The 15,436-nt window shown below is 35.5% G+C and overlaps 1 protein-coding gene across 1 annotated transcript; it reads right to left on the bottom strand.

Annotated features, from left to right (window-relative positions):
- Positions 1 to 4,157: 4,157 nt before the first annotated feature.
- On the bottom strand, positions 4,158 to 10,706 carry LOC139087397 (uncharacterized). Its single transcript, XM_070636190.1, has one exon. The coding sequence runs from the start codon at positions 10,704 to 10,706 to the stop codon at positions 4,158 to 4,160; it is 6,549 nt and encodes a 2,182-aa protein (XP_070492291.1).
- Positions 10,707 to 15,436: the final 4,730 nt, after the last annotated feature.

Raw genomic sequence — 15,436 nt, 5'->3', positions numbered from 1 at the left:
TTTCTATTTTCACATCTAACAGACACTGGCACTGAAGAAATTGTTTATCGCGAGACAAGATGTTTGTGAAAGAAATGAAAATGTAGAAAGAAAGGCTTGAGAGACTTTGCAGGGTTGGTGTTGTATGGTACTTGGTAATAGAGTAGCAAATTAAGTATCTGATCTCTACCCGAGCGACACAATGCGGCAAATTGCATTTTATGTCGCAAAATTGGATCAAAATCAGCCATTGGGCCAGAATCACCATGCCGGAAAGGGAACTTGGCGTCTTACCACTAATACACAACATATCGATGCCTTACTTAGCCTGATATGCTATTCAGGCTAATCTAAACATTGAATCCAAGAACATTACTCATCCACAACCCACCCAACCCTGCACATACCAAAAAATAATGTTATGAAGATCATTATGAACGATGGTCTTCAAAAAGAGAGCATTGCCTGCAAGCAAAGTGCTGTGCTTAGTGATCAAAAAACACCATATTTTTCTTTCTTCCGTACCATTCACTTTTTTGGGCCCGCTACTTTGTTCGTCGATATTTTTTTTTCTTTTTATAATTCCAATGTTATTGTACGTAGCAGTACGTAGTCAAAAGAAAAAGAAACGACGACGTCGAAAATAGTTTTGTGAGTATTTTCATTTATTTCAACAAAATAAGGCAGTAAAAATATGTGAAGTAAAAAAATAAAGAGAAATATAAAGTGAAAAAAGAGAAGGTAAAGACAGACATTAGTGTAGGAATAACATATTGAGTAACATAATCTTGTAATTATTGACTGACGTTTTGCTTCACTTGCATTATTCATGTTATATGTGCGTTTTGTTATGTGAAGAGGAATTACAGCATAAGATGTTGTTTAATTAGGGATCTTTAGGGGGGTTATTGATTAGAAAATGCTTCAAGGAGCTTAAAGATGTGTGAAAAAGGAGGAATGGGGATTGTTTTGAGGGGTGGAATGAATTTAGAGATTTTTGTGTGAAGTAATTATAGAGGAATTGAAGGAGTTTTGTGAGGTCTTGAGTAGTTTTAGTTGCTAAGCGTTCTTGAGGCGAAGTTGAGGTTGAGACAGTCATCGAGAGTATCCAAGAGGATAAAAATACTTTGTAACTGGTTAATAGCAAGTTAATTTCCAATCGATGACTAGATCTAACTTATTTTGGTCTACTCAAGGTGTGGAACTGATCAAAATCATCAATAAATAGTCAATAATAATCAAAAAGTATCAAAAGAATTGACCATGTCCCTAACAGACAATAAGAATACTCGAGCTTTAAAGTTGAGCATGCTCAATGTTGTGAGAATACTCAAAGGTAAACTCCTTGTATGTTCGAATTTCTGTTCTGATTAGTTTCGCACTATTGAAAATCATCAGAAGTCATCATATCACAGTGCTGAGCAATCTTTGAGCTGCGACACAGAAAAACCTCAAAAAAAGTTATAAATCTATCTAAAAAGCCCTAAAATAGACGGTTTTGAGATTTTTGAACTAGATATTGGGATTACTCTAAGGTGTGCCGTGTTACTACAAAGGTTGCCATACGCTGCCAAGTCTGAACTTATTTACAGCAATATAGATCAATTGTGATCCAAGCCCACTCTCAGATGTCGCCTGAAATTGGCCCTATCGCTGGCAAACGCTTGACAATTTCCAATAGCAAATGAAATACATACTCCTGAATAACGAGTATTCAGTCATATGGACGCAAAAAGGAAGTAACTTCCTTTTGGAGGTTTAGCGGATCTTTAGAAGCTCCATAGTGGAGTCCTCTTCAATTTTGTCACTCAGGACTGTCTCTATCAACTGATTCTTTAGATGAGTTCATTGATCATATCAGTCCAACCCAGAAAAATCTATAAATTTCCAAAAATTATGTGACAAAATTTGCCATGCATAAAGTCACGTCAACTTGAACCCATAAAATCTACAAACACACAAAAAATTCAGTGGTTTAAACAAAAAAAAAATTCCCTCATAAATTTTCTGGTCCCTCAAATCGTCAAAACATCTGATTTCAAATTACCCAAAGAAGATACAAAACTTTACTGTCACTAAATCATTCCTAAAACTTTAATGTGTACAAAAAAATTATCCTCCTTTAGCACTAAAAATATTTTACGATCATGCAAAAAAAGTCGAAATGTTTTTAGTGCCTCATGTTCTTCTATTAACTCACATTTCTTCCCTTTTTGCTCTTTCTCTCAATTTTTTTGTGTTCTTTCTTCTTCTAAACATTTATGTGCGCATAAATGCGAGTTCGTGGGAATTTTTTTTTTGTTCCTTTACATCCTCTCTTCATCATATTTTATATTTTGTTTAGATAGATTCTGTTTTGTTCTAAACATGTTCATCGATACATACATAACATAGAGGATTGGAATGAGAAAATTGAATAAAAAAAATTATTGAATTCGAATATGATTAACGTTTGAAGAAGTAAGTGAAATGAAGGAATTAAGAAGAAGAAGAACAAGAAAAAAAAAACTGACAAATCTGGTAGAATTCCAGAACTATATGTGAAGATAGATAACAAAGAGAGTCAGAGAAGGTAGAAGACAAACTATTTGGAGATATGATTTGTGGCGTGTAAAAACAGCATAGCATAAAGGCACATCATGATGTGGAATCTTCTTAACAATCTCTTTTTTTTTAATACTGAGATTTCATTGTGAATTCCATTCATTCCCAATGCTCTTTTTTGTGTTTTGCTACTTAATGCTTATCGATCCTTTTATGGTTTCTGCATTAATTCTTTCTTGCCTTCGTTCTTGTTAAAAAAAAAAGAGAAAGAAACTTTAAAGAAGTTTCTCTTAGTTTTTTATTCAGGAATTTTTGTGTAGAAATTCTTTAAGCAAATCAACACATTATGAAAATATTTCGGTTAATGATCACAACATGTAGATGATAATGATGATGTATCAAGTGGGAGATAAAGAAGAGGAAAATTAGCTGGAAAGTTACTGATATTAGGAGTTTTTGAGGAGATTGATGAGGTTTGATGTGCATTTTTCAAGATTTAACATGAAAAATTCCTGATTCAGATATCGTACTGGGTGGTCGTGAAGACATTTCCATAGTAAACTGTTGCAAAGCTCTTCTAAAATACACTAGGGAGGAGTAATTGACAACCATCTTGAGTCAAACGCCATTTAAGTCAAAAATGTCGTCAAACACCTAATGATAGCGGCCTATTCATCATGTCACACACATTGGCCAACATTACCTCAGACTCTAGGAAAGAAGTGTTGTCAGGTAATTAAGGGTGGACGAAGAAGCTCGATTATTTTTTTTTTAATTCAAAAAATTCAGTATTCTTTGAAATTTTTTTCAAAAAATCCTGAAAAATTGAAGAATTTTGTTCAAATAGGACTCCAAAACCTCATATCCAAGAGATATGATTCAGATGTAAATTGATTTAAGTGTAAATAATAGAGACAAAAGAATCCTGTATTGGATGTGTAAAAAATGAAGCAAAAATTCTTAACATTCCGAGCTGACAGCAGTTTTCGAATTATAGAGTCGGCTTAAGACGTTCCCTCCAGGTGACAATGAGCCCACGTGTGTCCCAGGCAAGGAAGTAAGTACACCTCAGACATACCTTGCCATACCCAAGATTAAAAGTCAAATTAATTAATAGGACCCTTCCAAATGCACACCTCAACTTTAAAACTCAACAATCATCACATTCCAGTCCAAAAATCATATGACAATTGTTGACTTTCGACGCTAGACCTCAACAAATGGTCTCTACTTCCGGATGAAAAGATATAAATCAATAAAATCACTCACAATGCCTTCTGTTTTAGTTCATTTGATATATTTCAGGGCTAGTGGGTGATTATAATTCCTATAAGGATGAGATTATATTCCTGAGGAGTATAATGTTACTTAATATTAATATAATTCATTTAATTAATTCAAAAAATTGTGACATACAAATCGTTTCGGAATAAACGCGTCTAATTGCTCTCGTACTTGTCAATAGAAAGAACTAAAATAAGTTTTGAACGCAAAGAGTACGAGGAATCAGAGCGCATTGACAAGACCGACATGAATGTACTAGAATAATATTTAAAATTCAGGAAATCGTTAAGCCGTAATTTTAGGGAAATTATGCCACTACTTAACACCGTCCCCTGCTTAATTTTAAATAATTAATTGCGCTTGAAATTGTAGTACTCGTGTGATGAGTCGCTATCATCACTACTTTCATCATCATTTGCAATTAAGTTACGATGTTCAAGACTAGCTTTAAAGGTAGAATGATTTGGAATTACGATGATGGAACGTAGACGTTCCTTATTAGGTAGGTTACTGCGTGAATCGTTAGAATTAATGCATTCTAAAGAACTAGGCATTGTAGCTTGAGACCGTAAGGCACGACGGGATGTTGACTCTTGGATATGCTCCAAATCAACTACGATTCTCTCATTATTTTCTTGTGCACTAACAGCAGGTACTATTGCATCCATTTGGCGACTAAAATGCCGGTATTCCACCAACCACTGATTTGCTAACGTTGGAACCGCACAAAATTTCGTTGGTGCATCTTTAATACGGGCGATTAAAATTTCACCGTTCATGTCAACATTTCCGGAACTGAATTTTAACAAAGTCATTTCGGCTTTCTTAAAAGTTAATGCACTCTTATGGAATTTGGTTTTCATTATTGGACATCTGATTCCATTAAACTCAAATTCTTTTTCCTGTACCGCTCTGACCTGATCATCAGCAGATGAAAAAGTGATATTAGCGTAATATCCTCTCGCTTGATGCGTGCTATCGGCAAAAATTCGAGTAATGTTATATTTCTTATCTAGCAATTCCGTCAATAAGGTCATAAAGCAAACGTCAACTGGAATCCGTGCTACGCGCACGGTCCTTCTGTTATCTGGATCTTCAAACCTCCTCTTACCCATTATTTTCTTCAAAGTTTTTGAACGATGTGAATTTCCCGCTGTAATTTCACGTAATGCCGTGAATTTTGCTTCACCTAGAAGCTTCATTAACTCCACTACTGAATCAGAACTTAAGTTTTTTACCATATTCATCGTAAAATTAAATATTTCGCGAAATTTAATTCTCCAAACGTTAAAGCTAAGCGCTTGTATATAATCTGAGAAGTTACTCGCATTCAAATTTTGCTGGCTGAGCGTTTTTAACGGTTTTAACGGACTTTTTTTCAAATTTGATTGCAAAATTGCCGTTTTGTCACAGCTTTCATAGCTTTTCGCATCAATTTCCAGTTTTGCCAGACGGACAACTGAACGTTTTTCTAACAACTCACCATTTAATAGTTTCACATCGGCTATACGTGCCAAATTATCTCGGCCTTTGTAAACATTAATTATTAGGCCTTTTTTCCAGTTTGCAGGCTTGATCGTCGGATCCGTATAAATAACATAATCACCAACATCCAGGCCTTGTTTATTGTGACGTCTCGCATCCGATTTTGTAATTATTGGCAAGTATTCCTTAATCCATCGTTGAGTAAATTTTTCAGCTATCTTTTTAGCTCGAACTGTCATGTGATGTAAGTCATCACTGCTTGTAGCTGTATTATCGCCGATAAATGAATATCCTGGATGTTGTTTGATTAGCAGATTTGGTGTAATTGGACATAAATCATCAGGAGATACTGGCAAGTGTGTCAAAGGTCTTGAATTCATAATGTCCTCAACTTGCAGCAGGACACAGTCGAACAACTTCTCTTTGATCACTTTTTTATTCATTTCAAAATGAATCGCTCGCTTTACATCCCTGATTAAACGTTCCCAGACACCACCCCAATGAGGAGTTAATGGTGGATTAAAATGCCACGAAATTTTCTTGTCACTCGCAAGTTGTTGATGATGCTCTGCCTTAATGATATTTGATGCTCCCAAGAAGTTACGTCCGTTATCACTATATAAGTGTCTGATCGGTCCTCTTCTTGTCCACACATCCTGAATAGCTAGAAGCATTTCATCAGCAGTTAATGAGTCTAATTTCCTTAAGTATATTGCTCTAGTAATCATACACGTAAACAATACGATATGAACATCTTTTTTGACATATGAATTGCCTGCATAGATTGTTATTGGACCTGCACAATCTACTCCAGTATGCTCAAACGGTTTGCTCTTACTTGCAAGACGATAATTAGGTAAAGGTGCTGTTGGTGGAATTTGATGCATAGCTCTTTTCTCTATGCAGTACAAACATTTATGCTTTACTCTTTTCATAGCCATTCGTGCATTAATTATCCATGCTCTGGATCTGGATTCTGCAATCGTTCCTTCAATTCCAATATGCTTGTTTTTGTAATGTAAATATTCTAATAGGGAATGGACAGTTTCATGCTTACTAGGCAATATTATAGGACATTTCATATCATATGGGATTAAGGGATCATCATACATTCTGGTTTTTGCTCGAATCAATTTCTTTTCGTCTAAAAATGGACACAAAGAATACAATTTACTTGATTGAGCTACTGGAATCCCTCTTGACAGACATTTTATTTCCTTCATAAATAAAGCTCTCTGGATGCATGAAAATAAAAGCTTTTCACCATCGTCAAGCTCTTTTACGTCTAAAACTGGATCTTTTTTCAACTTATCACCTCTTAATGCTTTTATCATGTTGTTTTTGAACCTGCAAACCCGTGCAATAATTTTTTGATACACATCGTATCTTGAACGAATTTCTGGCTTTACAGTACTAAATATCCCAGCATAATAGTCACTATTAAGATCATTTGGTGAATTTTCTGCTCTTGATGCGAACAGAATATTTTGCTGCTCTAAATTAATGTTTGATGGGAATTTTGGCGGCCATGACTGCTCGTCTTCATACAGGAATTGTGGACCTTTAATCCAGCGATGATTTGCTGTTGAAAAGTCGATGTCATTCCACTTTGTTCCATCGTCTGCGACATTATCATTACTGGCTATATAGCGCCAATCGTTTATATTTGTAGTTTCCTGTATCTCCGAGACTCTTGGTGCCACAAATTGCTGTAGTTTCAAACTAGGAGAGTAGAGCCATCGTAGGACAGTTATTGAATCCGACCAAAACGTAGTTGACGGTATCTTGATTCTTTTATGCTGCGATTTAACGACGATAGAAATCCTAGCACCAATTACAGCTGCCATTAGTTCTAGTTTCGGAACAGATGCATACTTGACTGGAGCTACTCGACATTTTGCCATTACAAGAGCAACTTGTACGTGACCATTTGTCTTAAATCGCAGATATGCTACTGCAGCATAAGCTTCTGGTGAAGCATCGACGAAAACGTGCAATGAGATATTAATGGATTCAGTACTGCTATATCCATAATGTCTGGGAATCTCTAATTTGATTATTTCGTCAAATTTTTTCAGCCATTTTATCCATGAATCAAAAATGTCATCAGGGATATGCTGCTCCCAGCCAATTCCTCGTCTCCAAATTGCTTGCAAGATCATTCGTCCCCTGATATGAAAATGTGATATTAGACCCAAGCAGTCGAATATCTTCATTACGAAGCTAAGCACTTCGCGTTTTGTTGGACGATAATCATGTTCTAATGATAAACTTAATAATTCCAAATTATTAGTCATTTGGAATGTAAAAATATCCTTTCTTGGATCCCAAAAAAGACCAAGAACTTTTCTTGATGTGACATCTTCATCTGATCCTAGATCCAGCAGTAAATCTCGATCTATTGATTCTTGTGGCAATTGTTTAAGTACATCCTCGCTGTTCGATCTAAAATCTACCATGTTCCAGCTAATTTCTCCAAACATTTCAATTGTTTCCTTTGCTGCTTTTAACGCTTCTTGTTCTGTATCTTCCGAATTAAATGCATCATCCATATACATAGATGAAAGTCCGATTCTGCTAGCCAATGGATACTTTTGAGCGCTTTTTTGGCAATGGTGAATTCTAACAGCATTTGCTTGTGACGGAGAACAAGTAGGTCCAAATAACATATTTTGGAAAATGTAAATTGTTGGATCTTTAGTGCTGTCACAATTTCGCCACAGAAATCTCTGTACTTGCTGATCTTCGGGTTTTATTTTGATTTGATGATACATCTTCGTAACGTCACTTACTATTGCTATTCTCCTTTCTCGAAAATGGAACAAAGCTTGCGTAAGTGGAACTAAATTGTCAGGGCCTTTGAGCAGTCTTGAATTAAGTGAAACACCTTCGTGTTTACACGCTGTATCTACCACCCACCGAGGCTTTGGTGGCTGCTTATTGTTGTTGAATGTAACAAATCCAACTACATAATTTATACGACTATGAGGGACCTCCGGATTAAGATCCTCTTGAGTTGCTTCTCTCACGAAACCTTGTTCCTTCAAAGAGTTTTGATGATCGTTGGCCCATTGCGTCATTCCTAAATGCTTTAAACGTGCTTCAGTTGCGCACAAACGTTTTAACGCTGTGCTATAGTTATTTGGCAATGAACATTTATCATCCTTCCAATACAACCCGATCTCATATCTGGATCCTTGTCTTCTCATTGTTTTTGTCATGACATCTTTCGCTCGGATGTCCTCAATACTTAAATATTCCTTGTTTGCGTCTACAGCGCCCAATGATTCAAAACTATTAAAGTATTTAACTAGATCATGGAGTTCCTGCAGTGATTCCTTTTCTTGATCAGTTTCAAGCTTGTGAATGCATGGCGTATCAGACGTACAACAATGAAAAATTGAATTAGAGGCTACCAATCCGCCACAAATAGTCCAACCTAATGGCGTACGCTCTGCTATGGGCGCAGATTCTTGCGTAAAATCAACTATGGTCTCATGCGAGATCATCCATTTGGCGTGAGGAAGCCCTAATAATATTTGCGGTCTTTGCTCTGTAATCTTTGGAATTAAAGCATTCCTAAGATATGGATATTCCGCTTTTATTGCATCTGGATCCTGTTCCTGAATTGGCAATGAAAGCTTTGGCAGTGCAATCATTCCATGTAAACTAATGCGTTTATCAGGATCACTTACTGGGGCAATTATTAAGTCATGAAGAAATGCGTTTGACTCTAAACGTTCTGTTTCCGGTTCCAGCCATGTTAACTCGAGTTTATGTGGCGTACCAGGAATGTGAAGCTTGTCAAACAATTCTTTGTTGACTAATGAGGCACTTGCTGCTCTATCCATCAGCAACGTCGTCTCAATCTTATTACCATATCCATCTATCACGAAGATGGGAACAACTTTAAAGTAAGTTGAGTTCGATTTGTATGCAAGATTAGCAGTTGCACTACTGCTTGACGGTTCTGAAGGCTGTTTAGCTCCATCGCACGATGGCGGATGCATTGTTGTTGTGTGGGAAGCAGGATCAGTACAATTTCTTCTGTAACATTTTGGAATCCTACTGGATCTTGGACAAGACGTACAATTATGTTGATTCGATGCAAGACATTTTGAGCATATCTTATTACTTGCGAGAAATTTAGCTTTCTCCTCGTATGACAGCTTTCTAAATTCTTCACATCTATAAAGCTGATGTTTCTTGTCTCTACCACAGTACCAGCAATCCTGTTTATCCTTCTTTGCTTTCTTTTGCGCAAATAATTTGGATTTATCTGATCCTTCATGATGAACAACATTGATTGCTGCTTTTGCCTTCGACTGATTTCCATTAGACGATGTTGAAACTTCCCGGCTTGGAAGGTTCGGTACGAACGACCACATGAAATCAGAAAATTCTACTATATTTCCACGTAAATCTTTGTCATGAATGTGAGAATGCCACTTAGATTCGATCGCATAAGGCAATTTGTTCGTGATTCTTGAATTTATAGCAATTTGCAATTCCGGCTGGAAATTCAGATCCTTACACAGAAATATATAACTGTCGATTTCAACGAGAAAATTTTCTAAAGACTTTCGATTTTTGTCTGGAATATGCGTCCAGTTTTCAAGTCTTTCCCATGCCTTGGCGACAGCTTCCTTCGGTTGAAAGAATCTTTTTTGAAGATTTTCCATAATTTGATCAGCATTTGCGAAAGGTTGATTAAGTCTTGGCTTGACATACCGTTCAGCTTCGCCATATAACGAGTCTCGTAACTTATCCACCATCGTCTCATTGTCATACTCGCCTCGTTCTTTCATTCGTTCGTAACTTGCTTTGAATGTAAGCCATTCAGCTGGGTCACCTGAATATCTCATTAATTTGGGAGCTTCGAGTCTTTGAACATGAAGACGCTGATAATAAGCCAATTTTTCAGTCTCACTCATGGCATCGATATCTTGTTTCGATTTATGACGACTCAAGGACATATTGCTGTCGCTTTTTGACAGAGTCGGCTGCTTAAATATTTCTGTTAAACGCCGTTTAAATTCCTCATCACCTTCATTAATCGTAAATACTTCCAGGGCATCCTTTTCAGTAAATTTATCGTCAGCATCTTCTTCCAGACCGACATTATGTGTAGATGTCGAGGCTAAAATTTTTACCTTTGTCGCACTATTATGAAATTGACTTAATCGACGATTCTCTTCCTCTAAATGCTTAATTTTATCAATGCACTTCGACAGTTCAGCCTGTCGGGCATTATCCTCACGCTCTTTAGCTGCAAAACGTTCTGTTATGCCTTGCAAAAGCAATCGATTCGCCTCCAACTGTTTCCTTAAAGATGAAATTTCGTCTTTCGTTTTTCTCGTTTCTTTTGCCCTCTTAAGACAATCATTGACGCAATACCATTCATCGATATCCATTTCTCCTGCCTTACTGGAACAATTCAAATGAACTATGCGTTCACAAAAACTACATTTAATTCCAACTTCTGGATTTTCAGGATTAGGACAGTTTTTCATGAGACATTTGTATGGAATTACAGGCATTCCATCTTCATTTAATTTTATGATCGCCGACATACTACAGAAAAATTAATAAGCTTAATTTTTCTAGATAAATCAATAAATTTTATTTCTCAAAAAAAAAAATTTTAGGTTTTACAAAAAATCTTTGTTTTTTTTGCGACTCGAATCTGGAACTGGTTTTTCGACGATGTGGAAATTCTTAATTGACGTAGATTTGAATATAATTTTGTTGACTTTCGACGCTAGACCTCAACAAATGGTCTCTACTTCCGGATGAAAAGATATAAATCAATAAAATCACTCACAATGCCTTCTGTTTTAGTTCATTTAATTTATTATCAATTCATTTGATATATTTCAGGGCTAGTGGGTGATTATAATTCCTATAAGGATGAGATTATATTCCTGAGGAGTATAATGTTACTTAATATTAATATAATTCATTTAATTAATTCAAAAAATTGTGACATACAAATCGTTTCGGAATAAACGCGTCTAATTGCTCTCGTACTTGTCAATAGAAAGAACTAAAATAAGTTTTGAACGCAAAGAGTACGAGGAATCAGAGCGCATTGACAAGACCGACATGAATGTACTAGAATAATATTTAAAATTCAGGAAATCGTTAAGCCGTAATTTTAGGGAAATTATGCCACTACTTAACAGACAATCAAGAATCTTTACAATTCATCTTCACTTTCTCCAAAACAGAATCAACAATCCTCCAAGAACCCACTCATCCACCCAAAGTACCAGACAAGAACCCACTCACATCACAAAAATCTGTGCTAAAAAGGAGAAAAAATTTGTTATAGAAAATGTGATTATCCCTTATTTGACCACATAGTAGCAGCAACAGCAGTAATAGTTATTCATATCGAGTGCCAAAGGAAGGAAAAAAATAAATTTTCTTGTTCAATCGACAGCACATATGTACATATATATTTTGGATTATTTTCTCCTCATCATGTGGATAAAAGTGAACATACACATAATATTATATACAATTTTTATATAAAAGAAGGAAAAAAAAGGCAAGAAAAATGATATTTCACAATCGTCCTCTAAGTGTCCTTTTTTTCGTCTCCATTCTTCGTTCGATTCAACTCTCTGTGTGGTGTATAATGTAGAAGTGCCATCTTCGCATTTCTTAACTTTCTTATGTTGTATATGTATGGATGTATTACGTGTGGGATAAGGAGAAAAAATATTCGAAGCAGATGAAAAGGATGTTAAGCTATTCCACTCTTTAATTTGGGGTCGATTGAATGTTTTGTAGATATTGTTGATCAAAATTATGGTCTAGAAGGTTGTAGGAGATTCAGAGTTTTCTCTGGATTGATTCTTAAATATTGAGGAGGTTTTGGAAAAGTCGAAATCAGGTTTGGTGTCCTATACTGGGAGTTTAGTCCACTAGTTACATTTAAACGATTTATATCATAAAAATGTAAATCTCCGAAGACACAGGATGTGGCAATTTCCGAAAATCCGACTCCAGATCATCTTGACTCTAGCCCCAAAGCAGATGTAATGAAATCCTAACTCAAGCCTACCTCACGCCGGCCTGAGACTGAGTTTCCGGCCTGAGACTGAATTTCCGACCCATTTATACACTCTGTCCTCTTAGTGCATCTACATACTAGCATATATCCCCCAATATCCATCACAAAACCCCCAATCAACTCCCATCAGAATAGAAATTGTGTATAAAAATATTTGCCATTAAAGAGCCAAAAATAAACAAAATGTTAAGAAGAATTGGATAGAAAAAGGGAATGAAATATAAAAAATATTTCATATATTTGACATTTTTATTCCTTTGATGATTTTTGTCTTTATTCTTGAGAAAAAGCGAATCAAAAGAAAATTTTCAATAATTTTTTTGTCAAAAAGATTGAGTCAATATTGCACACAAAATTGATAATCAAACAGATTGGAAATAACAAAGTAAACTTAAAAGCTTAGTTCTAGGAAATTATTGGTGTATAATGATGGAAATATATATGTAGTTGTAAGGGAGGGTCTTTATGGGGGTCCTTTTGGTAGAAGATTGACCCTTCTAAGCCTCGAATATGGCGGGATATCATTATGAAATTAACTTGTTGTCAGAAAAAGCCGACATAAAAGTCACACGACGTAGAGAAATCGGAAAATAGTGTCATCTGCCGATGTGAGTCTATCATTGAACCGGAAACTGTTGTCCGACGTTTTCACGCCGTGCATCATTTGCACGACATTCAGTACTTGTTTCAATTTGAATATTAAAGTTATACAAATTATTTAAAGACATAAAAGACTCATTTAATATGAATCAGATCTGAAGATCGCAGAAAAGTACATTCTTCTTAGAAGCCGCTGTTAATTGGTCACTGAAACTCAATCGCTTCGAAAATTACTAACCAATTTAGTTTAAGAAATATGATTTACCATAAAATCGGCATCAAATGACATTCTAGAAATATTTTGAGTGCTACATTTTCAGGATTTTTATATCTTTCCCGAAACCGAATCAAAAGGCGCTAAAACTACACGAGATTAATTGAATTTGTCTTTAACCTATTTAAAAATGCAAATATTTTTGGTGATTAGTGTTAATTAACAAATGTCATAAGTAGTTATAAACATAACTAAAAAAGCAATATTCTATAACAAATTAGAAAAAATATTGCATCAGCTATTATAAAATATTCAAAAGCCATAAATAAAATCTTAATCCATCTAAAAAAACTCTTCAAACTGCACCAAATCTATGACCATGACATTCTGCAAGTTAACATTTTTATAACACGAGAACATCTCGAGTGATCGAGCAACAATGTGAACTATAAAATGCAAAAAATGTGACAATTAGCGACACGTTTTGTTAAAATGAAAAATAGTCCTGAATTTTGGGATTTTGGAGAGTTGTTTATAAGTGATGGCTGATTAAGGAAGGAGATTTTAGGTATTAATGGGGTTGTTAGCAATAGAGCCCTAACTTTCATGGTTTAATGGATTCATGGTTTCAAGATCTCATGGAGCATGCTTTCATGGTACAGAAATGCCTGTTAGGGAGCATACTGTACATAAAAGTGGTTCTTGTCTGTTAGGGAGCGTCCTTGAGATGTCATCTAAGGACTTTGGTTTGCAACTGGTTTGTTAAACCATCAAATTGTGTAGATTAGGTTCATCGTCAATTAACTTGACTCGGTGGTGAACTGGTGTCATTCTTAGGGACTGATTCAACGCACACTGACCCATTTATCATCAAGACTCGGAATAGATCAATCAAATTGCGGTTCACAGCCTCTCTTCAAACGCTACATGCAGTAATGTCATCAAATGAGGGGGTTTGGATCAGACTAAAAACTGTAGATTAAGGTTTGAATAGGGTGGTATTATAAGCTCTCGCTCATTAAGCAGTCATTAGCTCCAAGAGGCATATAAAAAACGCAAAACGGTGGATCTTTCAATGCTGGATAGCCAGTGATCAATAAGATAGGATTGCAAGCTGCAAGTAGCTGTTAGATGCAAATCACAAGAAGGTTCTCATGCCCCCTTAATCACAGACGTAACAAATGGACAACCTCAACGATTCAAATAAAATTCATTGAGACAAAAACTTTAAGCAATAAATTATATTGCATTTGAACCAAACAAACAGCAACAACTCAAAAACCAGCAAAAGAGAAGAAAAAAAAAATCATTCCAGACTAAATAAAATTAGTTGAATTTAAAAAAAATAATATAAAGCGAGCAGCCGTAGAAACAGGAAGGATACATTTCCATACACAAAAATTATATTTTTTTTTTTCTTTCTTTTCATTTCTTCTTCAACTCGTCTCAATTCAATTTTTATTCAGTCTTTTTTGAAACTCATGAACAGGAATATATAGAAAAAAGTATATCAACACACATGTGTGTATATTTTTTTTATGCAACACATGGCAGTTGTGTCTACGTCTCGGAGAATATATATAAAAAAAAATTTCTTTCCTTCTTTTATTTGAAGAGAAGAAAAAACAAAATTTTCGAGATAATTTGTTGATGCTTTTCAAACACCTTGAACTTCTTTAAATAAATTCTTTCCACTTAATGCGTATGTAGACAAATATGAAGAGGGGGAAAGAGGATCATGATCATCATTATAGTCAGTCATTGGCATAAAGATGGTTATGATGACATACTTTTGTGTGTAGATATATCAGTCATGAGTGTGTAGATTGGATCATGAGGGTTTTGTTATGAGGGTGATATTGAGGATTCTAGAAGGAAGTTTGGAATGTCGAGTGCTGTTGTATAGGAAGTCAGAGTTGTGATTGACGAGAATGATATTTAACAGATCTTTCAGTATGAAGGGCAACACATCAATAAATCAATTAATCGATCGTTTAATCGCAAATTCGGCTCTGACTAGGTGTCTGATTCAGTCAACCGAATCCAGAATCACTTCAGGCTGAGGTTCGATTAGTATAGTCTAAATCCAAGCATCTTACATGGCTTGAGGGTAAGTTTAATGTCAGTTCTGTAAGATTTGATGTCTTAGCCATTAGAACATGTTACTTAAAGTCTTGGAATGCGAGTTGTAGTCCTGATATGGACAAATCAAGAGAAATTACTATTCATAGCTACAACTGGCAACCTCA

This window comes from Chironomus tepperi, unplaced genomic scaffold, assembly GCF_022539635.2.
Source record: "Chironomus tepperi strain 1889 unplaced genomic scaffold, CSIRO-AGI_Ctep_v1 contig_102, whole genome shotgun sequence".
Taxonomy (NCBI): Eukaryota; Metazoa; Arthropoda; class Insecta; order Diptera; family Chironomidae; genus Chironomus; species Chironomus tepperi.
The sequence above is the reverse complement of the archived record's forward strand: the minus strand, read 5'-3'. Positions and strand labels throughout refer to the sequence as shown.

Excerpts from the sequence above, each read along its gene's own strand:
- LOC139087397 (XM_070636190.1), bottom strand. The coding sequence starts at position 10,706 with ATGGATATCGATGAATGGTATTGCGTCAATGATTGTCTTAAGAGGGCA.